The following is a 27,854-nucleotide window of genomic DNA, read 5'->3' on the forward strand; positions in this document are numbered from 1 at the left end:
CCCCGCGAACAGCCATCTTGCAAGCTGAGGCGGCGGCGGCGCTGCGGCGGTTTGGTGGCCTCGGTCCCGGCGCGGTGAGGCTCTCCGGCGCGGGCCACGCTCTTCCTTCCCTGCTCCGGCCTCGACCACGGCGAGCCTGAGCGCGGCGGCGGCCCACGCGCGGCGACGGGGAGAGGTGAGAGCGCGGCGCGGGCCTGAGCCGGGGCTTCGGCCGCGCGTCCGCTCCGCCGGGGCCGGCCCGCGCGGAGGGCACGGGGCCGTCGCAAGGCTTGTCCCCGCCCGATCTGCCGCTCGAGGGGCCCGGCCTGGCGCTTCCGTGCGCGGAACCTGAGGTCGGTTACGGCGGGGCGCCCGGGGCTCCGGGCCGGGGTGCTCCTCCGGCCAGCTTGGCGGTTTGCTTGGCCCCCCGGCTGGGCTCCTGCGGAAAGGCCTCCCGTTAGTGGCGCGCTTGCGGGCTCCTCCAGGACTAGCCGGCGTAGATCTTGGTTTGTAAACGACCCCGGGAGTCGCTGTTGGGGTGGCTGCCATTGAGCCCGTCGCCGCTTCAGCGCTCAGCAGTACCCCGAGCTGGACCCCAGCAGGAATGAGCGTGCTTGGGGTTGTGCCTGGTGGGGTGATAACCGAGAGGAAAAGCGGGCGGTAAGAGTGGGAAGCCGCGGTGGGGTGGCTGCCCTCGGGCCGGGCCGTTGCTCGTGTGTGCCTGCCCACTGTGCACGTCTGCCGGTTACCTGCAGCCTCAGCGTCCAGCCCGAGGTAGACGCCGGGCCCCCTTTCAGTCGATGCCACCTGGCGGGTCTGTGTTTCATTCACATCCAGTGCCCGGCGTCTGTCGGGGCCCAGGCTCGGAACAGCTGGAGAGGCAAGGCCACGGCCTAGGGGGAGTAGCGCCCGTAAGCGCGTGAGAAGACCCTCCGGCAGCGGGGGGGGGGGGGGTGCCCTGTCCGTTCCGGGTGAGGGAAACAGTGTAGTCTGGCTCTGGTAGGAAGAGGCCTCACTGAAAACCTGGCTGTGTCCATGAGGCCCGGTTGGGTCTCGGTGCCTAGAACTTGCGGTTGGTCATCTGCACTGTCGTGAAGGGTTGACCTCTGGGGCAGCTCCCCGCCCAGGCCGGTGCACAAACTTCCGTGAAAGTCTTGGGCTTGGACGTGTCACGTGCCCAGTGGGTCAGTCTGGCCAAGGTCTCCTGCCACACGGTCACCTGAGTTTACGCGTACACGGAGCAGAAATGTGCGGAGAAGACAGGAACGGGGAATGGATGCGGGGCAGGTGGCAAGCCTGTGTCCACGTGAGGCTGAAGGGACTCATGCCCTGTGATATCGGTTCGGGCTGCTTTCCTTCAGCTTCTCTATGTGAAAATGTTTTATTCATGCCATTTTTTCTTAAGTGTCTGCACTCTGTTTCGTTCAGCATAATGCACTTCTGTGGGCCTTGTCTGTGGGATTTGCAGGGAACTTGAGACATGCTTCCTAGTGTGTGTAGGTGCTGTAGACTGAGGGGCTGTGAGACCACTGACTGCAGCACGGAGGGGTCAGTTGGGAGCCCTTCCTTGCCACGAACTGAGGAGTTGAATCCTAAATGTGACTTTGGAGCAAGAATGAGAGGAGACGTTTGTGACTGGCCAGGCAGGATCCATTTATTTTTGTGGCTGTCCAGTAGCCTTCATTAAGCATCCAGCCTGGCCACGTAATTAAGTGCCAACACAGTGGTATTTGAATTATCCAGTGAATTGTTTTGTATATGGCAGAGTGCTAACTTTATATGAACATTTAAAAGAAACAAGTCCAGTGTGGTGGTTCTGCTTTTGGGTTGTTGCTGTTTGTTACTAGGTGTTGGTCCCGGGTGAGCCGCCTGGCCCACTTGGCTTGGCCAGGAGCTTGGGGGCAGTGCTGTACGGGAAAGCATCCCTCTCCAGGCTGTTCTGTAGCCTTCTCCCGCTGTGGGTTCACCAGTATCTCTGCTGGGGCCTGGCAGGCACCTGAGTGGTGTGGAGCTGGATCGCAGGGAGGCTGGTGGAGGCATTTGGCAAGGGAAATCAGGGAGGCTTTTGAGGGACTTAGCTTGGCTAGGCCAAGAAGAGCTAGGCCAGGAGGAGCCTAAGTGAAGTTTTTGCGAGTAGAGACCAGGCTGAGAAGCAGCCATCTGGTTAGGATGAGGAGGGGATTTGGGAGTGGGGAACTAGGAGGGGGCTGGCTGGGGCTTCTTTGTCAAGGGCTTGGCTCTGGGGGAATCTTGAAATGCTGTGATCAGAACTGTGGGTGGAGAAAGTTAATCTGACTTAAGTGTACAGAAATGGGGTGAGACTAGAAGCTGGGAGGCCAGTTGGGAGGCTGCTGTGGTGGTTAATGGGAACAATAGTGGGACCCTGCATTAGGGTGAGAGGAGTGGGGACGGGAGAAGGAGGAGAACAGAGACCCTGAAGTTTAGGGGCCCCAGAGAAGTGCGGTGGGCAGTGGTGTGTGGAGGACTGCTCTGCAGGCCTTGGGGTGTAGAGTGAGCACACTGAGCCCTGGCTGTCGCCTAGGGGTTTAGTGCTCTGAGGGGAATTCAGCCTGCAAAGGGGCAGTCCACAGACCTCTGACCTGATGGAGCTGTCGCTAGGGAAATGAGCACACAGAGGCCCTGAGGTGAAGATGAGGAGGGGCAAGCACTGTGGTGGGGGATGGGGGTGGAGTGACTTCAGGGTTGTGCAGGTCAGAGGTCAGGGTGGAGATCCTGACCGCTGATGTGCAGTGCTGTGGCAAGATGGGCTGAGATTGCTGAGTGGCAGCGTCCGTAGCACGGGGGAGAGCAGGGCAGGTATGGCTCCGATTGGCCACCACTGTCTCCTTTCCATTCCTGCGTACCCCTACGTGTCCTCTGTCTCTATCATATTTTAGACCAGTGGCTTTCACACTTTATTTTTAGCAGCAGAACTTTTTTGCCTTGCTATCTTATGGGAAACTTCAGTGTATAAAGCAGTTTGAGTTGGAGCTGTTCTGATGTCTGTGAGGGTGGGGAGCTCTGTATCTTCTCTCACCATCCCTCCCCTCTGCCTCTGAGCATAGCTGAAGTGTCCCAGGGCCCCCTAAGCCAGGCCATGTTTCTTCTCTTGAGGCCTCGCTCCTGGTCCTTAGCCTTCAGTGCTGTCCTGTCCCTCCCATGCCATCTCATCTGTCCCATTCGACCTTCACTGAACTGTTCAAGTGATCTTTTTTTTTTTTTTTAGGATTTTTTAAATTTATATGAGAAGAGAGTGCCCACACACATGAGTGGTGGGGATGGGGTTGCAGAGAGAGAGGGAGAAGCTGACTCCCCGATGAGCAGGAAGCCCGATGCGGGACCCTGGGATCATGACCTGAGCCGAAGGCAGATGCTTAACTGACTGAGCCACCCAGGCGCCTCATGTCCAAGTGATCTTTCTAACAGAAAATCTGATCTCCCTCAAGGCTTGGGCCTAAAAACTTTCCGCTCTGCTGCTTGGCCGCCTGGCCTTGCCTCCCTGGCCAGCCTCGTCAGTCGCCGTTTACTGTGCTGTGGCTCCGTACACAGTGGCCCAGTACTCTTCCCTGGACCCATGATGCTGCCCAAGTCCCTGTAGCTCCTTCTGTCCCTCTTCTCAGCATGGGTGTCATACTTTCAAGGGTCCCCTCTCTCTCCAGTCTCAGGGAGAGGCCCTTTCTCTGCTCCCCTGTTCCTCCCGTCCACTTTTGTGCAGCGGTAGATATGTTGGAAAATGTTTAACAACAGGCTTTCGCGGGGGGCTGGTTTGGGGTGCATCCTGATTTCCATGGTATAAACATTTCATTAGCACAGAGTTGGAGAGATGTGCACATTCAGGAGCACTGGTCCAGGCTGGCTTTAGCACACCTCTACTTAGAACCCTTTAAATAAGATTTTTTCGTGGCGCCTGGGTGGCTCAGATGGTTAAGCGTCTGCCCTCGGCTCAGGTCATGGTCTCAGGGTCCTGGGATCGAGCCCCACATCAGGCTCCTGGCTCAGCAGGGAGCCTGCTTCTCTCTCTCCCTCTGCCTCTCCCCCTGCTCATGCTCTCTCTCTGTCTCTCTCTATGTCTGTGTCTCAAATGAATAAATAAAATCTTTAAAAACAAATAAATTAGATGTTTTTCTTCCCATTTTGGTTCTTTGAGGACAGGAGTGAGGCTTTGGGTTTTTTTTTTTTCCCCTTAATTTTTGTATCTGATATTACATAAATGAAGGTTGTGGCAGGGCAGACGGAAAAGGAGAATCTGCAAGTCCTGCAGGCGTCTGAGTGGGTGGGCAAGTCAGGACAACCCACAGGCCTGGGTTCTGGGTGGCTGGGATTGACTGTGCATGATGATGGGCTGCAGAAACGAAAGCAAAAGTGCGGGGCTGCTGAAGCTGTCTGCGGGTAAGGAAAGCAGTGGCGTGCCTTTTCCTTCTTTGTAAACAGAAATGTTTGTTTTCCATAGATGAGCAGCAACAGCAATAAAAGAGCTCCAACAACAGCGACCCAGCGGCTGAAACAGGACTATCTTCGAATTAAGAAGGACCCGGTGCCTTATATCTGTGCTGAGCCCCTCCCTTCCAATATTCTTGAATGGTAAGGCTCTTCGTTGCCATTCACCTGACACTGACTGGCACCTGGGTTCTCTGCTGGCTCCCATCATGGCATTGGGAAAGGTGCACTTGCTTACTGCCCCTACCCAGTGTTCTCAAATCGGGCACCGGAATTGGGAGCAGTGAGAAATTAAGGCCATGTTCCTGGGTGTGTCACGTGCTTAGCTCTGAGGGTTGTTCCTGGTCTGCCAACATAGGATGACAGTGTTTTTGGAGTCAAACTATCAGCCAGCAGATAGCGGGTGTTGCATGGTCCACAACGGGAAGACGGTGTTTGTGGGACAAGGGGTTTGTGAAGGGATGGTCTGGTCTTGCATTTCTGGCTGGTTCTACTTTCTCCTTTGTGCTTTTCTGTTTTGTTTGCAAATCTTTGGGTTCAGACACCTCTTGACGTACAGCTGAAGCTCTTTGTTTGCGTGGGCAAGTGGGGTCTGTGCGGGGGCTTCGGTGACGGGCATGGGCTGTGCCTGTTCCCCCGCTGCAGGTCAGCCCTCGGAGGTCGGGCCTGCTTCTCCCAGAACATCGACGCGGGGGGCACAGAGCCACCTCATGTCACCAGCTGTTCGCTGCTTGGCCTACTTCGTAATACTTGGGCACACCGAAAAATGCAGGTTTCCAAGTACACCTCAAGAATGTATGTGAAATTAACATTGGGAAGATTGTCATTTGGCTATAATGGTTAGAGAGGATTCCTTTCTTGCATATTGTGGACATAAAAATACTTTGTGGAAAACTCACAAGGTCCGGTGTTTAAGATTCTGTTACAAAGTGACTACACCATCTACAGTGCAAGTTCACCTATTCAATATTTGTGAATATCTGGTGTTGGCTGGACCCTACAAACCCCAGCCTTGGAGTGATTCTAAATTTGGAGAATTTGTCATCCCCAGAGCTAGCTGATTTTCTTCTCTCCCTCAGGCACTATGTGGTCCGAGGCCCAGAGATGACCCCTTATGAAGGTAAGTGTTTAATCTGAGAGGAACAAGAGGCCGTTTGACCTTCTGAATAGACCTCACCTGTCAAACACTTGGTATTTGTGAATCACGCCCTATTTTGGATGTGCATTAGTGAGATTGGACTTCCTTGGAATCCATCCCAGTATTTCTCCAGGTCCTAGAAGTGTTTGGTTTTGCCATTGTGTTCAGTCTTTGGGGGCTATCTGTAAGTCTTAGGGTTTACCCAGCCTCTGACATCAGTAGGATCAGAGCTGGAAGACAGACCAGGTGAGCAGGACAGTGCGGCCAGTTTCTCCCGGGGTTTGTTCAGACCAGCATGAATGTTGTCGGAGGAAGGAAAGGTGTATTTATGGAGCACTCACTCTGCTGCGCCCTCTGAGCTAAGTGGTTGGGCCCCTTTGTGGATGGGGCACTGAGGCTTAGGGAGGATCTGCTCTGGGTCAGCTGGACACCTCTGCTCTCCTAACTGCTGCTGAGGCTGATCCGGTGATGCCACTCAGGGTCCTCTGGTGTCATTTACAAAGTAGACCTGGGACTAGCCAGCACATCGGGGGGCTGCAGGGAGCTTGGCACCAGCCTCAGAGTTTAGGCCAGGGTGAGAGATGAGCCATGGCAGGACAAGCCCAGGGCAGAGCTGTGGCCAGGTGGGCAGTACCTTCAGCTCTCTAGCCACTGGGTCCTCACTTCAGGTGACATGTCCCTCCACATGGGGCTTTTGCATAAGATTTCACTAGAAAAGAGTCCGGCTGCTGGAGGAGAACGTTTGGCCTATATGTCACTAACTCTCCTTTGATGCGGGAGTCCCTGTAATGGGAAGATGTGTCCTAGGGAGACAGGTGCAGAAGCCTCTCTGTAGGTTGGGTGTGTTCATAGTGACATGCCGGGGACTGCCCGAATGCCCAACAGCGGCATGTGGGCTTGATGGGCTTGCAGTGGGTTTCCTAGAAATGCAGCAAAAGACGGGCTTTATGGCCGTTTGGACAGATCATGCTAGAATGCTTGTTAAATATGTGTTTCTGACACACTAGGACATGAGTGTGTGCTCTCTCTCACGAGGGGCATTGTGCCTGGTTTTTAAGTTTATTTTTTTGTAGTTTTAGTATTTTCCGAATAAATAGTGAGCATTTACTAATTTTTGTATCCAGGCCTGTTGCTGCTGGAGATGAGCCTGGAGGGGTGCAGGCAGCGGGAAGAGGAGAGGGCAGGCCCCGAGCGAAGGCATGCAGGGCTGGGACTACAGGAGACCCCCATAACCCCCAGGCCCTGGCTAGCATGGGGTCTCCTGTCTCTGCAGAAAGAGGTGCCCTCTTTTCAGACCCAAGCCTGTCACGAATGCTTCCTGGTGTCTGGTGCTCCCCTGTGCATTTCCCTGCTGGTTCTGGCCCTCAGGCTGCCGGCAAGATTCCCTTCAGAGACAGAGCTTTTCCTGCTGCCCCTCCTCCCCTTTCTTTCTTCCTCCTCGTTCTCTGCCTCCTCTCCCTTCACTGCCCACTTCAGCACCTACTCCTGTCCCCTCCCCTGCTGCCCATCCCCTCCTCAGTTCAGGGCTATACTCTGCAGCCTGCAGCCCTTCCTTCTGCTGACCGCTCTCACCTGGGTCGGTAAGGGACCCCTCTGAACTACCAGTCCGAGGGACAGATCTCAGGCCTCAGTGTCTGGGGTTCTGTGGACTCTAGTGGTATCGACTCTGGCTTCCTCCTCACTTGCTCCTCCTCTGACTTCTGGGTGTCCTGACCCTTCCTTCTCAGTCTCTCATGGCTCCTGTCCCTGTCCCTGTCTGCTTGGCACAGTGTACTCCAGGTGCACCATCCCTGACCGTTCTGAAGCGGCCTCCTGCTAGTGCGGGTGTCGCTGAAGATTCTCCCTGGATTGATTTGTAGATTTTACACAATCCTATCAAAGTCGTAATAAAAGTTTCTTGTAGGCATACACAGATTTATTCTGAGATTTTTATTCTAGAACATACACGGAAAGGCAGAGGATCTAGAATAGCTAAAACAAGAATAAAGTGGGAGGAGTCACTCTGCTTGATTTTTCAGACTTGTGTAGTTTCAGTGAGCAGACTGGAGGGAAGTGTGGAAATGCAGGTCAGTGGAACAGAGTGGAGAACCCAGGAACGGTCTGGCACAGCTGTGGCCTGTGGATTTTTTTCTTTTTTCCCCACTTCGTTACAAAAGCAGTTCAGTGGAGGAAGGGCAGTGTTGAAGGGCAGCATCGTGCTGGGTGCTCTCCCTGGCCTCCTTCCAGGGCCACAGTGCTCTCTGTAGTTTCTGTCCCCAGGGCTTGGCCAAGGCTGTGCTCGCTCCGTCCCCTGTGGACACTTGGAATGAAGGATGTGGGAGCTGCTGGCCTTGCACTGCTTCCGTGCCCTCCCTGGAGGCTCTGTCCTCCCATGTTCCCTGCTTGGCCTCTTCACCTCTCAGGATGAGCCCTCCTGGGCCCCCCTCCAGCACAGATCCTCCCAGGATTCATCTTCTGCACTGTAAGGGGCACCGAGATGTGGAGGATGGCATGCTTCTGTGGCTCTGCGTGCGCCGCCTGCCACATGTCGTGCAACTTGCTGTTCGCTTCTCCGGTTTGCTCCCTGTGTTGCCTCTGCCTGGCTCCTGCACGGAGCCCTTCCCTCGGTGGAAGGTTTTCACCTAGCATCTGTCCAGTAGATCGCAGGAGGTCGAGCCGCCGGGTCAGCGCAGGTATTGAGAGTTCTGTTTCCCCGGCAGGTGCACACCGTGCCCCGAGGCAGTGTCTTCCCACTACCCCACCCCCCGAAGCTACACGGGGCAGCCGTTTCTTGTGTAGCGCTGAGCCAGACCGTTTCTTTTTTTTTTTTTTTTTTAAAGATTTTATTTATTTATTTGACAGAGAGAGACAGCGAGAGCAGGAACACAAGCAGGGGGAGTGGGAGAGGGAGAAGCAGGCTTCCCGCTGAGCAGGGAGCCCGATGTGGGACTCGATCCCAGGACCCTGGGATCATGACCTGAGCCGAAGACAGACGCTTAACGACTGAGCCACCCAGGCGCCCCCAGACTGTTTCAAACGCGCATTGACTCTTCCTGCTTCCTCTTAGGAAAAGCCCTTGTTTGTATCACTTGCCTATTTCCCAATTTGGCTTTCTTTTCTTTTTTTTTTTTTTTTAAAGATTTTATTTATTTATTCATGAGAGACAGAGAGAGAGAGAGACAGAGGCAGAGGGAGAAGCAGGCTCCCCGCGGAGCAGGGAGCCCGATGCGGGACTCGATCCCAGGACCCTGGGATCACGACCTGAGCCGAAGGCAGACGCTTAACCGACTGAGCCACCCAGGCTTCCCTTGGCTTTCTTTTCTTAGTGATTTTGAGTGTGTGCGCTCTGAGTGTCATTTATAGTGTTAGTTTGTCACTGGTGGACTTGTTGGCCTGTTGGGTTGGCCTTACGAGGGACACTTGGCTCATATCATCCGTCCACCACTGGCAGAGCTTGGAGTAGAAGACCGCTCTCCCGTGAGGGGGCTAGGGCTCTGGTGGGGAGCCCAGATGAGGTGGTGGGGAGGCCCTACCCAAGAGTGGCTTTGGAGCAGCGATGTGTGACTCTTTGGGACTAGTGTGCCCCAGTCCTTGAAGTGGGACCACACCCAGGGTACTGGGGGCAGCAGGGAGACCAGGTGGAGGTGAGGGCAGCTCGTGAGGCCTCACTGTGCAAGCACGTGGGCATACAGACATCCCCAGGTGTCCCGTCAGTGCGTGTCCTACTTCTACTTAACGTGCCCGTGATGGGCCCAAGGTTCTGCATTTCCAAAAGGCTCCCAGGTGCAGCCCTGAGAGGGTGTGAGGCCTCAGGTAGGCATGGCCAGTGGGACTGGGAGCTGAGCGGGCGGGGCTGAAGGCCATGAAGCTAGCAAGGTCGCCCAGAGTGTTGGTCCGGATCAGTTTGAAGGTGTGGCCAACAGGATTTGCTAATGGAATAGATGTGAAATGGCGGCAGGGCCAGGGGGTGGGTGGGTGGCAGTGGGGCCTCCCAGATTTTAGTCTGAACGCCCAGGAGGATGGAATTGCTGTTTGGGGGAACTAGCTGGGATTCTCTCTTGGACCCGTCTGGGCAGTGTTGCCTACATGGCCTTGGCAGGGTGGACTTGGGTGTAGCTCTCCGGGAATGTCACAGAAAGAAGAGGGAGCCATTGGCAGGCGTCCCAGGGAGGTGGCGGCTAGAGTTTTGTTTTTTTGTGTTTTTACGGTGGGAGAAACGATGGCAGGTTTGCTTGCTGCTGGGTGTAGTTTGGTGGGGAAGGAGAAATGAGTAGCGCAGGAGGGAGGGGATCTGAATAGGGGTGACCTCAGCTGACATGCTGGGGAGGGCGGCAGGCGGGGGCCAGGGAGGAGCTCGGTGCAGCTTCTTTTCTGATGCTGTGCTCTGAGTGAGAGAGGGGATGTCATGAGCCCCCAGTGAGACCTCCAGCAAGACTCTTGTGTTCCAGGGTGGTCAGCTGGTGGGCACAGAGATGGGGGAGAGCGGGTGGGGTGGGATGGGAGGCCAAGGGTATTGACGCCAGCCTGAGGGCTGGAATGGGGCTGAGTGGGAGGGGTTTGCCCCCACAGGAGTTGCACTGTGGACCATGACCAGGCTCTTTCTCTGTTTTGATATAGGTGGTTATTATCATGGAAAACTAGTTTTTCCCAGAGAATTTCCTTTTAAACCTCCTAGTATTTATATGATAACGCCCAATGGAAGATTTAAGTGCAATACAAGGTAAGGCATTTTTGCTTCTCAAGTGTTGAGTGGGGTCAGGATTGGGGTGAGCTCTGTTGAGTGGGTCCCTGTTTTTCAGGCTGTGTCTTTCCATCACGGATTTCCACCCAGACACGTGGAACCCGGCCTGGTCTGTCTCCACCATCCTGACAGGGCTCCTTAGCTTCATGGTGGAGAAGGGCCCCACCCTGGGCAGCATAGAGACGTCGGACTTCACGGTGAGGGCCGAGAGCATGGCCGCGTGCTGGGGGGCTCCCTCTCATGTCCTTGCTCCCCAGGAACACTCGCTGCTCTGGGGTTCCTTGTTCTCATCAGCAGGGGGAAGAACAGGCCGAGCTTCCTCAGGGGTCTTGGGAGGGGCGGGCAACACCACTGGTTTTATTTTTCTATTGTTTAAGTAGGAATCAAGTTTAATGTTACTAATTGATGATAATGGAAAGATAAATAAGCCTTGATAAGACTAAATTAATTTGTTGTGAAGAGTGAGTTTATTCAGTGTTTTCAGCAATGTGAAGATAGCAGCTTTTGAGGATAAAATAGTCTTTAGAATTTGAAGGAATTGAAGTTTATCTTCGGGCTGATTATTTCCCTTCTCTTTCTTCCTAGAAAAGACAACTGGCTGCACAAAGTTTAGCATTTAATTTGAAAGACAAAGTCTTTGGTGAATTATTCCCTGAAGTCGTGGAGGTAAGGAACAGAGGCTGCCAGTCAGTTCTACCCCCTTGCACATCGGAATCTTCCAAAGAGAAGACGGTGCTGCTCTGCGTCCCTGTGCTGCAGACACACAGCACGGAGGGCACCTGTGCCCACGGGCACCTGCAGGAGCTAACTGGCAGGCGCAGCCCCGCCCCTCTCCTCCAGGTGCCCAGGGTCTGGGGGGCTTGGACGCTGGGGTTGGAGCTGGAGAGGCCAGGGAAAGGGAACTGGACGTCAGGGTGTGGAGCTCCTCAGGTGGGCTGCTGAGCTGCAGGGAGGGCCCTTGGCCAGGAGGGGCATGGGGAGCTGCACTAAGGTTGAGGCCACGGTGATTCCGTGTCACTTGGACCTGCTCGGTCTAGGCCCTGAGAGGTGCAGGCTTGGTGATTTTGACAAGTCCCTGGGCCCCCTCATCTGTAAGACAGAGTTAGCAGCAGCCTCTACCTCCGACAGCGGGTATCAGGATTGAATACATGGGGCGGGCGACCGCTGGCCCCGCAAGTCTTTGTGGTGGATCTTAGAACCCTCCCTAGTCTTAAAGGAACTCGTTTGTTTAGACCAACCGTTGTTTCTTTTTGTTTTTATCTTAGGAAATTAAACAAAAACAGAAAGCCCAAGATGAACTCAGTAGCCGACCCCAGGCTCTCCCCTTACCAGATGTGGTTCCAGATGGGGAAACACACCATGGTCAGAACGGGCTTCAGCTCCTCAATGGGCACGCGCCAGGGGCCGGGCCACACCTCGCGGGGCTCCAGCAGGCCAACCGGCACCATGGACTCCTGGGCGGCGCCCTGGCGAACTTGTTTGTTATAGTCGGGTTTGCGGCTTTTGCCTACACGGTCAAGTACGTGCTGAGAAGCATAGCGCAGGAGTGAGCCACATGCCACGGCCGGCAGAAGTGGTCAAAAACGAGGGACACTGGGCCCGAGCTTGCCATGGGCTGGCTGGACATGCCGCCGAGCGCAGGGTGGACCTGCCTGACTCCTGGGGTTAGCTTTTTAAAAACCTTGAAAAGGAAAACAAAAACCAAAGTGTGTAATTTGGATTTAGAGGAGATGCAAGATTCTCAGCTCCCTGTCCTCGCTCTGGGGTCGTTGGGGACCATGGAGCTTGGGTGTCGAGGAGGAGGGGCCTCACGCTTTGGTTTTATAGCTTATCTCCTGTATCGTCTTTTGGACCTGTTTTAGTAAACCTGTTTTTCATTTTATTAGATTTGGTCACTTAAAAATACAAAACTCGATTATCAAATACTCTGCGTGCATTCTTGGTCCAGCGGAGCCCTGGCTCAGCAGGCAGGAGGAGTTTTCACAGCTGCGCCCGGCTGGCAGGGGCAGGGGGCCTGGCCGTGGGGCCCAGGGGCTGGCCAAGGACAGCCACAGATGGGGTCCAGGAGACGTGGGGCTTGGCCTCAGCATTTGAAATGTGTTTTGTTCACTTGGAAAGAAGCAGTCCCTCGTAGGAGAGTGGGTTCTTTGTTTTGCTAACGTTGAAATTCAGCAGCTGCTTGCTGTCTGACCACAAGGTGGCACCCTTTACTTGAAGAGCCACCATGTCCTGTGCGGTCCCTAAGGCTGCTTCCAGTTCACCACCCCCCACCTCCTTGCCTCCACACCCGAGCCAGGCTGGGCCCCCCACTGCCACCTCCAGGTTCCCGGAAGCTGCAGGGGGTGGCCCCTGGTGCCCGCAGGACATTGCCTCTGACCCTAGCAGCCCCCCGGGGATCTGCACCTGACAGGCAGGTTCTGTGCACTTTGGGGCTCCCCTCACACTTGGTCCAGATCTTTGCTTTACCCTAAAGATAGGCTCACATGTTCCTTTTCGCAGCTGATCCATGTCTGCTATGGGCTCTGCCCTGGAAGATCACACACGGACTGGGCATCACGGGAAGTGAAGGCTGCCCAGGAAGGGCAGGGCCGGTGGGGTGGAGCTGGCCCCCTGGCTGCCGACGTCTTCCATCAAGCGCCTGTTTGATGATTTCACTTGCACGTCATCTGAAAGCACTATGTCTGTGGGTCCCGGGCTGAGGGGCTGTGATCTCACTCCAGGGGCCACAGTGGCCTCAAGTGCAGCCACGCACTTGTACATCTTCGACATTCTTTGGTTTTTGATCGGTTTATTTAAAATTGCTCTATAATTTACCACTTGTGTGTATTTAACCCACTCTTGTGAAAAAAATCTTTCATTATATCTTTGTTCCTAAATGTTGTGCTGTTTGAGTCTCTTGGTGGAAATGCAAGTCCATCTCAGCCCAGTGCCAGGCTCGCCCACAGGCAGGCCAGCGGCTTGGCCCGTGGGGGGCGCCCCGTGACTAGCCATGGGCCCCGGCAGCAGCGCCACACTGCTGGGCCTGGACCCCTGCGTGCAATGGTAGGCAGGGGTGGGCTCCGCCGGGCCTCCTCTGCTGTGCTGGATGCCGGGCCTTACCCTCTGTCCATGGCCGGATCTGATCCAAACACTTAATGTTTCCTGAGGTTTTGAGGAGGCAGATTACATAGCAAATATTTTACTTAACGTGGGTTATTTCTGCGCCGTATGTGAAATCTCAACTATTAAAAACCCTTTGTCAGCGGTAGAAATGACCCGTGCTGTACAAAGCCTTCACCCAGTGTCCAAGGCAGCAAGCTGTCTGCAGTGACCCAAGGTGAAAGATGACCTTGGGATGCCTGGCTGGCCCATTCGGAAGAGCAGGTGATCCTTGATCTCGTGGTCGTGAGTTTGAGCCCCACGTTGGGTGTAGAGATTGCTTAAAAAAAAGATGAACTTGTCCTGTGGGTCTACACGTCTGACCCCGTGTCCATGTTGCTGTCCCTCGGGGGGGTCACCGGCCCCTCCCTCTTGTGTGGAGTCCCTGGTGGATGTTGGGCGTCCCCAGTAGTTGTCCCAGCTGAACCGCTGAGTGCAAGCTGTGTTTGGAGTCTCTTAATTCAGGGAGAAGGCCCCTGACCAAACTCAGGCTGCATGGACACAGGTGAAGGGGTCCTGGAGGTGTGGAGAGGGGTCTTGCAAAGGGCGTTGCCAGCATCTCTCCCCCGGGAAGCTTCCCCAGGCCCGAGTCTGGGACTGGAAATTGCAAATGCAGCCGAGGGGTCTGGGTCTGGGTCTGAGGCTGGAGCGACCGTCATGGGGGGCAGACTGCTGTGGGGACAATGCCCAGTGTCTGGGTACAGAGAAGCGGCCGCTGGCCTGGGCCTCCCCTCCAGGGGCAGTGGGTGTCTGCGGCAGTAGGGCGTGGAGGACTGGGGAGCAGGGTCTCTTTGGTGGTTTTCCAGGCAGCTCCTGTGCTCACGGGGGGAGCCGGGCCGCTGGGAGGAACCATGGGATGCAGGGGAGAGGGGGAGGGGGCACTGAAGAGCAGAGAGCTGCTTCCCTGACACTGGACCCGAGCCCAAGGGGGCCACGTCCCCCTGCAGAGCACAGCTTGGCTGAGACTCATGAACCAGTGGGCCAGCGAAGTGGCTCCTGCTTCCTGCTGATTGTCGAGGTGCCTGGGGACGGGAGCAGAACCCACGGTTCAGCCGTGGCTGGGCCTGTTTGAGGCCCACTGCCGTGTGGCTCCCCCGTCCGGCTTCAGAGGTCATCTGCTGTAGGTCGAGCCGCCTGGAGGACCGTGCTGGAGGTGCCCACACAGCAGCCAGTCGGAGATGGTGCGCTGGCCCTGGCACTCTGACACACTGAAGCCCTGACGGATCGGGCCATCAGGTGCCCAGCCTCCTGGGCCCCGCAGGAGGCGTCTAGCAGCTCAGTGGGAGTCTCCTGGGCTACCTTCCTGACCTGGTGTTGGGTGCAGGTCACATCCAGGGTTCCAGCCGGGCAGAGCACAAGGGGATCTTCCGCAGCGTGGCCCCCTTCAGGACCCAGGCATTGGGAGCCGGCTCACCAGCTGGACACCCGGAAGAGCTGAGGCCCCAGCAGCGAGCTCGGACTTCGCCATAACCGCCCGCTGTTGTCCGTGGACCGGCCCACCTCTGCCTGAACCAGGAGGGGGGACGGGTGACCCCAGGCCGACTCTCCTCACATCTTCCCCACCAGGCTTGTCTCTGGGGCGGCTCTGCTTGTAGCGGCCATGGACACGGTCTGGGGCTGGGGTCTGCCTTCATCGTTCCTAGTGGACGTCTGGAAATTGAGGAGTGCCGGGAGGAGGACTCTTACGCTGTCCACTAGGACCAGTGTGCCCGCTTCCTCTAGACTGGACTGCAAGCAGCAGCTCCTCTGGGGGCTAGCCACGGCTCCGACCGTTCCTAGTCCTGGTCCACTGAGGGGCAGCGGTCAGCCCCCCCGGGCCCCCGTTTTGTGGCGACTGACTGCAAAGTTTTGTTGGCTTGAGCTGGCCCCGGTCATCCTGTTGCCTGCAGTGGGCAGGTGGTTAAGGAAGGGCCCTAACTCTCCCTGGGGACCCACCCACTGGTTTTCAGGTCCAGCTGGGGGGAAATCTTGTGCTCCCTCTCCTTGGGCTGGACAGCTGTGGAGGCAGCAGGCTCCTCTGGCAGGGCTCACCGTCGTGCTGACCTCCGGATTGCAAAGGCCTGGGGACTCATGTCCCTTTCCCCTGCTGGCTTAGGACAGCAGGAAGCCGAGAGGCCTGCTTGGGTGAGGGCACCCCCTCAGGCTGTAAGGGTTGGCCTTGTGCCCCAAGAAGAGGAGGGGGTAGAGGGACTCGGGCACCCTCAGCTAGGCCACCCACCATGCCTTTCTCTGAGGTCAGTCAGTCCCTCCCCTCGCTAGCCATGCTCACCCCCAGTGGAGGGCCAGTGCCCAGGGTCACCTAGGCCAGGACAAGGCTGGGAGCCCGGTAGGTCAGCTGTCCTTCCTAGGTCCCGCCTTTCTCAGGAGCAGGGTCTGAACCAGGCTTCCGGGCATCACCGGGACCCTGGGGTCGGGAGGCCTCTGTCAGAGGGCCTGGAGGGGGCCTGTGGTGGGGCTGGAAGGATCCGGAGGGGCTGAGTGAGGTGGGTCATATGTAGGAAAGGCAGATGGGGCTGTCGGTTCTGATGGAGTTTGTCCCTACCCTGGGACCTCCTGGGCCACCACCCTGAAGGGGCTGGGTGTGAGGTGCCGGGAGCTTAGCTGGGAGGCGGGTGGAGTGAATTCATGTTAACAGTTTCCAGGGTGAGCTGGCCCTCCTGGAGAAGGGTGGGGGCTGTTTCCAAAGGCAGGGAGCGCCCCGGGGAGGTGCAGCCCCTTGCAGCAGCCTAACGCCCCCGTCCACGCCCCCGGGCTGGCGGGGGAGCCCTTGTTGGCTGGCAGACCAGCAGAGTGTGAGCCCTCCCCCTTGGAGTTTTGGGGAGGAGGGGAAGGCTTATTTGGCGGCGTGCGCGGGCAGCCCGGGCACTGCGTGTGAGGGGAGGCCGGCGCCGGCCCCAGCCCGCGGGCTCAGGAGCGCGTCTGCCTCTGCCGGGTCCCTTGTGTCATCCGCCCGTCGTGGTGCCCGTCCTACCGCTGTCCAGGCTCGCCCTGCCCGCGCATGCACGGGGGGCGGCTAAGTGCCCCCTGGGGCTGTGTCTTCCCCCGGGGGCCCTGAGTGCCGGCTGCAGTGCCGCCCCCATGAGCACACCTGGGAGTCCCCGCTCGCCGCGCTGAGCCGCCACCAAGGTCTGGAGCCGCTGGGCGCCATGCGCTGGGCTTGGGCCGCCGCCATGGCCCTCTGGCTGCAGGTCACGCTCCTTGGGGGCGTCGGGGCGCAGCGGGAGCCCAAGAGGCCACGGCAGCCCAGCCAGCGCACTGAGCCCCCCACGGCCACCGCGTCCAACAGCGAGGGGCTGCTCCGCTCCCCCAAGGTACGCACGGGCTGGTTGCTCGCGGGTGCGGGTGTGCGCGCACTCCCAGGCTTCAGGCGGCCCCCGGGCTCTGGGCTGTCCTCCCACTCGCAGGCTCTGCCCTGCCCGGCTCTCCAGGCCTCCCCATCCTGTCTCGGCACAGTGGGGCTTTGGGCAGGACTTGCAGCAGCAGCTCTTGGGGCAACTACTGGGTCCCCCGGGCCCAGGGGAAGGGTGGGGGGAGGGGAGGGGCTTCCCAGAGGGGCTGCAGCGAAACCTTTGAAGCCCCGGGTCCCACGTGCCTCTAGTAGCTTGCTGCCGTTGGGTGTAGTTGCTAATTCAGGCGTGGGGCGGGGGGGGTGGGGGGAGCTCTAGACCCCTTGTTGGGAACCCAGGTATCCCACAGCTTGAGCGGCTGGAGAGGCTAAGGCTAGCCTGGGCTCTGTGCTTGCCGGAGGTCCTTGCCCTGACCCCCACTGTGTAGCCAGGACCCCCATGGCCTCTGGCACGGGCTGTGTTCTGGTCGTTGGAGTCCCTCTGGCCTCAGTCGGCCCCTGGGGTCCTCTCTGAGACAAGAGATCCCTGCAGCTGCCTCAGCCCTGGTCCTCCACCCTCTTGGGCCGAGCATCTCCTGAGGGGGTCTTGGCGCTGACCCCACCCGCACAGGTCTGGTGCTTTCACACAGCTGCCCCACTGGGGGCCGCAGGCCTGGAAAGGGAGAGGCAGCTGCTGGGGCAGGCCCCCCACCCCCCAAGCCCTCATGCCTTTGATCCTGGCCTCCCGCCTCCCAAGGGCGTCTCTGCGGCGGCCAGCCCGGCTGCTCTCAGCCCACGCAGCCCATTGGAGCCCGAGGCCCCATTTTCCAGATGGGCAGGCTGAGGAGAGTGAGTCCTTGGGCCCTGCCAGCCAGAGAAGGGTGGGCTACCGACAGCTTCTGGGGGCAGGCACGGGTCCATCTGGGGACAATCAGGCAAATCTCTATTCCAGGAGTGGCCTCCATGGTGGGGGGCTGCCATGGGACACATATCCCAGGACAGCCCTCCCCAGACATTGGGACCCCTGCTCTTCCTGCTAGGGGTGGGCTCATCTTCCACCTGCCCCTTGGCCCCTAGACACCACTGATGGACTTGTCTCTCCAGGCTCCTGGGTCCCTCAAGCATGGCTAGGGCGGGTGGCAGCCAGGGGATCAGGCAGATAACAGATATGCGAGGAACCAGGACATTCAAATATTCTTGGCTTTTCTCTCTTCTCTGGGTGGGGCCCAGATCAGGGCTGGGAGGCACCCCACCCTCCTGCCCCTCCCATCCCCCAGGATAGAGGCCTGTCTGGTCTGCTGAGAGGCCCTAGCACCTGCCCCGGGAACCTGGCTCTTGCCATGTTTGGGACTGAGGGCAGACTGCTGGACTGGACCTGCCTGAGTCAGGACCTCTCAGCTTGCCCTGCCGGGAACAGCTCTCCGAGAGTGGCCAGGGCTCTGCTAGCCCCATGATGGTGGCTCTCTCCCAGCCAGGCCAACATCTGCTGTGTTCCTGCCCATGAGCTTCCTGTTGGCATGCAAACTTCCTCAGAGGCAGGCCGACTCTCTCCCCAGCCCACGCCCCCTTACTTGGCGTGATGTGCTCCTTCTTTGACCTTGGGGCTTAGGGTGCTCCTGCCTCTCCTGCCTGTCCTGGTGCAGAAACTGGGCTTAGGAGGGGGTGGTTGGAGGGTGGAGGGGGGCATGGTCTTAGGCAGCTCCACTCTGCCCCTCCCAGACCTTGCTTGAACAGCCAGGTGGGCTGGCCAGCTGTGGCCTGGGTCCCAGCCTGAGGGGTGGGGCCGGCGGGAGTGCCAAGGCTGCCCGCTTGCACCCCTGATGCCCAGCACAAAGCAGAGCCTGTGCCCATCCTCGCCGCAGCTTGGCGTGGCTCTGAAACTCTTGGGAAGCCCCCCCACCGCCCCACCAAAATTTGCTCCTGCTCTTTACCGCCCACCTGCTGGGGCGTGTGCAGCTGGCCCCATGTGTACATGGGTGTGCCTGTCTGCTTGGGGGTAACCCGGCACAGCGGGAAGGGACACAAGTGCTCCAACACAGATCCAAAACCAAGGTGCCTGGACATCAGGTCCTGGCTTCCACAAAGGAAGCCCTTGCCGTGTGTGTCCAGGCCTGGGTCCCCAGGGTGGCCTGTGGTGCCCCACTGCCACGTGTCTTGTGCGTGCCCTGAGTCCTGCCCAAGGTGGCCTGGGCCCTGAGTTTCCCCACTCCCCACTGGGGGCAGTAGGGCAGGACTCCCCGGGGCCCCGTGGCCAGCACACTAGCTCTGTCCCCTGGCCCTGCAGCCACCTGAGGCCCTGGGGTCTGAGTTCTCAGACGCCCACATGACATGGCTGAACTTCGTCCGGCGGCCAGATGAGGGGGCCTCGAAGACACGGTGCCGGGGCCGGGACAAGAAGTCGGTGAGCCCCGGGGTCTGAACCCAGGGCAGGGGGGGCTGTGGTTCCCACTGGGACCCTCACTTTCTCCTGCCTCCCCCCAGCGAGGCCTCTCTGGCCCCCCCGGGCCCCCCGGGCCTCCCGGACCCCCTGGACCCCCCGGTGCCGCAGTCACCCAGGAGGCCCTGCTTCGAGAGTTTCAGGAGATGCTGAAAGGTGAGGCTGCTGTCCCGGACTCTTCCTGCCTGGGCCCTGGGGGTGACCACCCCAACCCCAAGACGCTGCCCTCACCCTTTTCCCCACAGAGGCCACCGAGCACCGGTTCTTGGGGCTGCTGGGCCCGTTGCTGCCTGAGGGGACTGGTGGGCGGCTGGTGGCCGAGGCTTTCCACTGTGCACTGAAGGGCCCCATGGTGGTGGACCAGAAGACGCTGGCGGAGCTGCATGGCTTCCAGGCCGTGAGTGCGCGTCAGGGCGAGCCCTGGTCTGCTCGGGGCATCTGCTGAAGGCCGTCCTCAATGCCAGCAGGGGCCAGCGGTGGGGGGGGGGGCAGGGTGCTGGGTCAGCACATACACGCAGGGGGCGCCTGGGGGAGCCAGGCGCGGGGGGCGGGGAGGAGGTGACCTGGGTCAGGGTTAGCAGGTCCCGTGTGCCACGACTTAGGGTGGGGTCCAAGGTGGCCAGGAGCCAGGGATGCCCTCCCTGGTGGGGGCTCTTGAGAGTTCACCCATCCCTTCGGGCCTGGAGCCTGTGCCCAGAGGCCCAGGTGGGTGAAGACACACAGGTTGCCCCCACCCCATCCTGCCCACCTGGGCCCTGCTTGGTGGGGGGGGGGGGCAGCTGTTGGTCATAGGCGCCTCCCCCAGGCTGGATGTGCAAGATGAGGGCCCAGGCCCTGCAGCCGGCTCTTCACCTGCTATCCCTCCAGCCCACGGCCCAGGGCGCCTTCCTGCGGGGGTCTGGCTTGAGCCTGGCCTCGGGCCGGTTCACAGCCCCGGTGACCGCCATCTTCCAGTTTTCTGCCAGCCTGCATGTGGGTGAGTGGGGGCCAGCCCCCAGGCCTGGGTCCCATTGAAGAGGTGCCTCCTGTTCCATCCCCACCTCCCGCAGGGGAGGGGGGTTCTCGCTCAGGGCCCACTCCCCCCCAGGCCTCAGCGGCTCCTGGGCCCGCCCCTGGCAGTCTAGCCACCGCCCCGCTCTGCTCTGTCCTCCCTGGGGGAGGCTGGGCCTGTCTCCACAGACCACAGGGAGCTGCAGGGCCGGGCGCGGCCGCGGGCTCGGGATACAGTGCGGGTGCTCGTCTGCATTGAGTCCCTGTGTCATCGACACACGTGAGTGGGCCTTCCTTGCGGGCACTCTTGATGCTGCGGGGGCCGTGGGTGGTGGTGCCCAAGCCTGGACTGTCCTGCCCGGGGAGAGCTGTGTACCCGGTGGGGGGGCTGGCCCCACAGCCAGCGGGCCCTCACCCTCGCCCTGCGGCGCCGCGTCCAGGTCCCTGGAGGCCATCTCGGGCCTGGAGAGCCGCGGCAGGGTCTTCACCGTGCACGTGGAGGGGCTGCTGCAACTGCAGGTGAGGCCGGAGGGCTGGATGGGTGGGGAGGGGTCCTCCGCCTGGAGCCTCGGCCTGGCACTGCTTAAGCCAGCGAGTGGACGGACATCGGCCACGTGACCCCCGGGGTGGGTGCTGCCTGGTGGGGCTCGAGCTTCATTCCTCCATATGCTGCCCCCTGGGCAGGCGGGCGCCGTGGGTGGTGGTGCCCACTGTGGGGTGTCTGCAGGCTGGACAGTATGCCTCCGTCTTCGTGGACAACGGCTCCGGGACCACCCTCACCATCCAGAGTGGCTCCAGCTTCTCCGGCCTGCTCCTGGGCACGTGAGGGCCAGACAGGGGCCCAGAGCACCTGCTGGCCCTCACGCACCCACTGTCCTGTTAAACCTGTGCTCACAGCAATAAAGAGCTCTCAGCCCTCCCTGTCGCCTGGTTACTGAGTCGTCGTGGAGGTGGGGGTGGGGGTGCAGCCCCGGAAGGACGTGCGGTCTCATGTCCAGTCCCGGAGGCTGGGGCCTATGACACCTGCAGGGCCAGGGGCCCAGACCCATTCAGCCTGGGAACCAGAAGTCCCAGAAGCTAGTGAGTCAGACGGCAGCCGGATGCCGTGCGCTGTCCCTGTCTGGGGGGCAGAGAGCAAGGTGGGGAGCCCTTCGGAGGGCCTTGTCCGGCGGGGGCAGGCACAGGGAGCACACGGGTGGGGGCCACGCACAGGGCTGCGCACGTGACCCCGGAGGGCGGTGCGCCTCCCCCCCCCCCCGTGTGCTAAGTGCGCATGCGTTTCCGGGGCGGAGCCGAGGGCACGTCTCCACTCCCGGAGGCCCGTGCAAACCCCAGGTGGGGTGGCCGAGGCCCTGCCTGCGGCTCCTGTGGATTTGGGGCCCTCTACCCCCACCCTGTTTTGGCTCCAGCGAACCCAGACCAAAGAATGTAAATTGGTCTTGGGATGTCCGGGCCCCTGCAGGGCTGCGGAGATACGATCTCTGGTTGGCACCTGGGTCCTCAGCAGGCAGCCCCACCTCGGGGGCCGGGGGCCAGGCCAGGCCCCTGGCCCCTCCACAGATGCCTGGGAGCCGGGGGCAGGGCCTGAAGCCCCCTCTCCAAGGCTGAGCAGGGATGGGCAGGGGGCGGGGAGGACAAGGGCTCCCGGTCGGCCTGCTGGCTCAAGGGGCAGGGAGGGGAGGCAGGGCGGGAAGAGATCGGAGCCGAGAGCCATTATCCAGCCCCTCCCCTTGGGGACCCTCCCTGCAGCCCGCTGAGTAATGAGGCAGGAGAGTGCTGGTGCCGGGCTGGCGCCAGCCCCCACAGCAACAGGCTTGGCCGATGACCCGTCCTCACCTCGCTCCCTGGTCGCCCCAGGGTGGCGTCAGGGGCTGGGGGCCGAGTTGGGGGTGTCTGTGCTTCGCGGTGGCTGCAGGCGCCGGCCCGGTCTGAGCGGGATATTCTGGCAGCTTGCGGGGATGGGGGGCGCGGCCCGGGTGCCTTTCTGGGGAGGTTGGGAGAGGAGGGGCACACCGGGGAGGCAGAAACTCAGGAGGGGGCACTGTCTCCCACTTCCCATCATTGAGGTCCTGCGCTAGGCTTGGCTGTGGGCACTGTCCATGCCGGACACCCGTTTACAGAGGGAAACAGGGGACGGGGATGCTGAAAGATAATGGCCAGCACCCAGCCGGACTCTCAGCTGCGCCTGGGGCCTCACTGCATCCAGGGGGCTCCCCACTCCCCTGCAGGTCCTTCAACGCCAGCCAGTCCCCTACCTGGTCAGGTCCAGGCGGGGACAGGTCTCATGGTATCCAGACGTGCTTTGGGGACTGTGATGACAGAGATGGAGACCCAGACCCAGAGATGGGGCCCAGGGTCCACAGAGAGTGACAGACAGGGGATGACAGATGAGAGGCGAGGACAAGAAGGACAACCAGGCCAGCCCCTTGGAGCCCACGGTGGGCAGGTGGCCAGGGCCCTGGGCCCGCCGCCCGAGTGCACCTGCCTCCAGGTCTGTCTGGTCTTCCTCCCTGTTTCTGCCACCCTAATCAGAGGTCATTAGCCACTTAGCTATAATTCCCCTGGAATGTGCTGTCTCCAGTTGAGCCTCCATGGCTGAGGGTGTGGGAGCAAAGGCATGGGGGGCTGGGGTGGGCCAGGGCTGTGAGCTGAGGGGCCCAGGGTTCAGGCCCCAGGCTCAGACAGGCCCCCAAGGACACGGGCTGGCCTCCCAGTGTGAGCAAGGGGCCGGTGCAGAGTGAGGCTCCCAAAGGCGTAGCCTGCCTTCCAGGGCCCGGGTACCGGCCCCACAGATACAAGGGAAAGCAGTCTTCTGTCACATGGAGAAGATGAAGATTCTCAAGTAGCTGACTCTGGGACCTGCTTCAGTGGAACAGTGCTGCTGTGTTGTCCTCAACCCAAACTGTGGGTTTGAAAAGCTCCCTGCGGCCTGGGGAGGGGTCTGGAGCCCCCTAGGTGGCCCTGGGCCCTTGTGGTGATGCCCAGCCTGAGCGGGGGCTCCAGGGAGTGGGAGAGCCTGGGAGATGGGGTTCTTGTCCCGGCCTGGCCTCTCTGGATTTGTAGCTGTGTTTTGGGGTGGCCTGAACGTCTGGCTGGGGCCAGAGCCAGAGTGGCTGCACAGCTCTGGATGGCCTTGGGTTGACCCTTGACCCCGAACCCTACCCGGGAACAGCGGGAAGTAATGGGCTGACCTCACTGACCTCCTCTAGGGTCCACTTCCCAGAACCTCCATCTGACCCTGGGGCTTGCCAGGCAGGGCTCGGGGCTCTGCTCTACTAGGTAGGGGCTCCTGGGAGGGAGCACGCTTCCTCTGGGATCCCCTAGCCCTGCACTGCCACTGACTGGCCCCTCTTGGCCCCACGGTAGGCCTTGGGACCCTGGGGGCGGGGGCGTCTCAGTGTCGGGCCATAGCCTGGCCTTCCAGCACCCTGGGCGCGCTGTCTGGTTTGAGTGCAGACAGGAATGTGGCTGTCTGGTTCAGGACAGCTGGGAAGTGCTCTTGGGGGCCAGGAGAAACCGCTATAGCTTAGCAGCCAGGCCCCACCCTGGTCTGGGGGGCCGGAGCCTGGAGGGGCGTTGTGGGGGCGCGGTTCCAGGCTTTGAGCGAGAAGGCCGCCCGTTCCCTCACCCCATGATTCTCTGTGGGGCTGAGGGATGGGACAGGGTAGGGGTGAGGCTTACAGAAGAGGCCCCCCACCCTCACCTGGGCCCTGGGGTCCCTGCTAGAAGTGTGGACATTAGCATATAGCCGGGCCAGGGCCCAGCTTTGGGTCTCACTTCACCCCTTCAGGTTGGGCCTGTGGCTGGTAAGCGGGGGCTGTTCCAAGGGCGGCTACCTATCCCCAGCCAGGTTCCTCCGAGCACACCTGGGAGGTTCTCACTCCCAGACCAGACGTCCTGACTCCTGTGACCTGGGCCAGGGACTGAGATTTGGCCTGGGGGTGCAGGGGTCTCGGGGGCAGTTTCTGTACTTCTCTCTTTGGGTCTGCCTGTCCCCAGGCTCCCTGTCCTGGCAGTGGCTGGGATGGTGTCTCTGACTTGGAGCGGTGGTCTCTGTGTCTCCTCTATCCCTGCCTGGGGCAAGGACTTTCTTTGTTAAGCTGGAATTGCCAGGACCCTTGGGAGCAAACACAGGACAGGTGTCCAGGACCTAGTGGCTGGAGCCCCTGGCCAGCCGGTCCCTGAGCTTGGGAATGGCTGTGCTTGGGGTCTTTGGCGTCAGGGAGGCCAGCTGGCTGGACCATGCTGATGGTCACAAAACCGCGGGACCCTGAGGTGGGGAACCTCAAGCTGGGCTCACTGTGATGGCTGGGGACTCTGGGGGATGGCGGCAAGGGACAGGGATTCCTCACCCCCAAGGAGGAGCTCCGAGCACACTGCCCTGACGCAGAAGCTCACTGCGGGCAGCAGGGAGCCTTATCTCGCCTGAGGTCTCTGTCCTGAACACAGAGCGCTGATCTAAGGCCAGGGAGCCCTCTTGAGACAGGAGCTGGGGGGCAGGGTGGGGCGCTGCCTCCCTGGGGTCTTGCTCACTGACTGGGCTTGGCCAGTGCGCCCTCTGGGCTCTGAGCGCTCCCTGACCTGAGGGTCCTGCCCCAGGGTCAGCCAGCTGCTGGGGCTCTAGCCCCGGGCACCTGAGCTGACCCGAGAGCGGAGGCCTTCAGCACCCCGGGTCTCCCAGAGCCCAGACCGTGCAGCTGGGTCCAGGAGGGCTGGGAGGCATGTCCAGGTGTCAAGAACGCAGCCCTGACCTGTGCCCCTGCCTCCGGCTGCCGTCGGCATGTCTGCCCGCTCGTGAGTCTGACCGTGTGCAGGGCAGGCCTGGGGGCGGGGGTGGTGGAGCTTGGGGACAAAAGGCCTTTGTTCAGGAGGGTTTGGGGTGCAGCCCGTGCTCCGGGGCAGTGACTCATGGGTTCCTCTGGTGTGATAACGTCAGTTTTGCAACAGCCGGCATGTCACACACACCCAGGCGGCTTCGAGGGTAGGAGGGACCCCCAGCTGCACTTGCGGCCCCTCCAGGCTGCTCTGTCGGAACCTGGGTATGTGAGGGGGTGGCAGCGCGAACAGGAGCGAACAGGAAGGGTGTCAGAGGGCCAAGCAAAACTCCATTTCTGACGTAAAGCATCTCCAGAAGCAAGCACTCAGCCTCCTTAGAGCCCCTTGCCTGCCTCCCGGCCCCTGCTTGCCCCCTGCTGTAGGCCTGAATCCCTCCCCGCCGGGCGGGCCCAGCAGCCTGGGGTCCCTCACAGCAGGATGCGCCTTCACCGTGGGGTTGTCTGGTCCTTCTTCCCGTGGCGGGAGGGCCTGACACGGGCCTTGCTGTTGCGGGCTCGAGCCTGGCTCGGCCTTCTTTCCGTCACTCCCTTTGTAGGATCAAGTGGGTGCCTGTGTCAGGGTGCAGGGGCCCCTTGGGGGCTGGGCCGTCGAGATCCAAGGCCGCCGCTGGAAGGAGCGGGCAGGGCTTGGATTTCCTTCTCCTCGGGTCACCAGGCTGGGTCAGGCCCTGGGTCGGTGGGAGGCGGGATCTGGGTGAGGGTCTTCGCAGGCTTCCTGTCTGGCCGGCCACTGCCTGTGGTGTGTGGTCTGAGCACAGAGCAGTCCAGGGTCCAGCCTCCATCCAGTGGACAGAGCAGTACGCTGTCCAGGCCACTCGTGGCCCTGGCTTCGCCCTGGCCTGGAGCAACACCCAGCACCACAACCGGCTGAGCTCTGCTTGGTGGACCCCGCTGGCTGTAGCAGAAGGGGCCTAGGGCCATGTGCAGGGGAAGTGCAGGGACCTGGGGCCAGGGGCGACAGGGGCACCTGTGCATGGAGGCCACTCTGGGCACCACCACCTGCTGGCCACAGATGTGTGTGGGAGGGCCCCTGACCGTCCTGCTGAGTGGCCAGCCGAGCTGCTGCCCCTTGCCTCCCCCGCCGCTCCCATCTGCCCAGGCCTCCCCAGATTCCAGTTCTGGCTGCCCACCCAGCTGCCAGGGTCCCTTTCCTAGGATGGGGGGTGTGTTCTGGGGTGGTTTTCATCTCCAAACCAAGTGGAGACCGCTCTGTAGAGACCCTGACCCTCATCACTTCCTGGGTCCCCCCCGCTCCCCCACTCCCAAGATGGCCCAGGTGAAGCCTTCAAGTCTCTGTTAAGGGGAGGGGCAGGAGCTACTCTCTCCCCATCTCCGCAGAGGCCGGGTCTCCTGAGAGCAACTTGGCTGACACCACCGTCCCCCCTCAGGCTTGGTACTCTCTCCAGGACCCCACCAGTTGGACGGGGCTCGATGGACCCCTGGACACCCTGGTGCTCAGACCGAGGGCCACACCTCTGCCCGGTCTTCAGACTTGGGCACCTGAGGCTAGCATCCAGAATGGCCTTCCAAATCCCTGGGACCTCCCAGAACAGGCCCCCCGGCCCTGGGGCCCTGCCCTAGCCTCACGGAGCTGCTCATCTGTCCTGTTTTCACTCATTTCCATGTCCTGTTCTGGGCCCCTCAGGGGTCTAGGGGAAGGTCAGGAGCTGGGAGTGGCTGCCCTGCATTGATGGCCATCAGCCTCTGTGATCCCCACCAGCCCCAGGCCCTGGGCAGAGCAGAGCGCTGAGCAAACACCTGAGGCTGTCAGTCCCCCCTCCCACTCTCCTTACCTGCTACCACCCCTCAGGCCGCCCCACCCACGGCAGAACCTCCCGTGGGACCCCACAATGGGGAGGCTCAGGGTCCTCGGGGAGGAAGGGGTGGTGGCTCCAGAGATGCCCAGCAGAGGACATTGCCCGGGGCATGCGGGCCCCAGGACACGTGGGTGGTGGGTTGTTCTGTTTGCTTTGGGAAATCTCTGAAGCAGTCCGTGCAGTGTGGCCGTGGAAGCTCGTGCTAGGGCTTCTGCTGGAGGCTGTGAGGGTCTCAGAGGGGGACTGGGGAAGGATGGGGAGCTAAGAGCACCATCTACAGGGGAGATGGGGGTCAGGAAGGGCGGGGAATGGGGCTGGGTCAGAGGAGACCGTTGGGGGTGAGTGGGAGCGGCTGTGTGAGGGGAGGGGGGAACTCTGGGGGTAACCCCGGCTGGCAGTGAGCCCACCTTGGCCCTGAAGAAGGGGGTTGCCCGTAGAGGCCAGGTGACAGGTGAAGGGGTTATCTCAGCTCTCAAGGCTGTGGGGAGGGTCATCTGGGTGGGGGCTGGGGGGGTGTAACCCCTGGCGGGGAGACCCAAGGGCGGAGGGCCATAGGGTCTCAGGAATGAGGAGACCCCCAGGGCCTGGGCTGCAACCCTTTAAGAGCCCAGTGTTTGTTCTGAGGCCGGGTCCTGGTGTTAGGACAGACACAGGAGGCCTTCCGCCTGCTCCCTGGACTCCGGGCAGGCTCTGAGCTGCCCCGCAGCTCAACCTCGAGCATACTTAGGAGGAAAAACAGCCCAAGCCTCTCTCCAAGCCCCTGGGACCAAGTGCAAGCACCAAGGAGCAAATTAGGTGTAATGCGGTCTTCACTGGGCTACCTGCAGCCCAGGTGCCCTTGAACGCGGTTCTCCATGGTTCCTCCGGCGGTCCTGAGCTGGGCTGGATGCTTGGCCTGCTTTAGGCCTGTCTGTGGCCATCGACCCTGTGCTCCCTTGGCCCCAGACGGCGAAAGGTCTCACAATGGGGACCAGGTGCCTGGGTCAGGTGGGGGCTGAGGGGCGCACTGGCCATCCCTGTCAGACCCTGCAGATTCTG

General features: G+C 60.6%; 2 protein-coding genes across 4 annotated transcripts; both read left to right on the forward strand.

Moving 5' to 3' along the window:
• The first annotated feature begins 40 nt into the window (after positions 1 to 40).
• UBE2J2 (ubiquitin conjugating enzyme E2 J2) lies at positions 41 to 13,150 on the forward strand. The gene is made up of 7 exons (XM_036089748.2): positions 41 to 175; positions 4,430 to 4,560; positions 5,496 to 5,536; positions 10,151 to 10,253; positions 10,333 to 10,471; positions 10,860 to 10,940; positions 11,540 to 13,150. Exons 2-7 carry the CDS (start codon positions 4,430 to 4,432, stop codon positions 11,822 to 11,824), a joined length of 780 nt encoding a protein of 259 aa, XP_035945641.1. The 5' UTR covers positions 41 to 175; the 3' UTR covers positions 11,825 to 13,150.
• Positions 13,151 to 16,128: 2,978 nt separating this feature from the next.
• C1QTNF12 (C1q and TNF related 12) lies at positions 16,129 to 21,083 on the forward strand. Of its 3 annotated transcripts, none has more exons than XM_078073938.1 (8): positions 16,129 to 16,723; positions 19,022 to 19,138; positions 19,219 to 19,330; positions 19,420 to 19,571; positions 20,042 to 20,150; positions 20,262 to 20,444; positions 20,605 to 20,683; positions 20,849 to 21,083. In XM_078073938.1, the coding sequence occupies exons 1-8, from the start codon at positions 16,559 to 16,561 to the stop codon at positions 20,988 to 20,990; spliced, it is 1,059 nt and encodes a 352-aa protein (XP_077930064.1). In that variant the 5' UTR covers positions 16,129 to 16,558; the 3' UTR covers positions 20,991 to 21,083. The 3 variants fall into 3 exon arrangements, with proteins under 3 accessions (XP_077930064.1, XP_077930065.1, XP_035945640.1); XM_078073939.1 differs by having other exon boundaries at positions 16,147 to 16,723; positions 20,354 to 20,444; XM_036089747.2 differs by having other exon boundaries at positions 16,172 to 16,723; positions 20,354 to 20,444; positions 20,892 to 21,083.
• Positions 21,084 to 27,854: the final 6,771 nt, after the last annotated feature.

This window comes from Halichoerus grypus, chromosome 5 (genome assembly GCF_964656455.1).
Source record: "Halichoerus grypus chromosome 5, mHalGry1.hap1.1, whole genome shotgun sequence".
NCBI lineage: Eukaryota > Metazoa > Chordata > Mammalia > Carnivora > Phocidae > Halichoerus > Halichoerus grypus.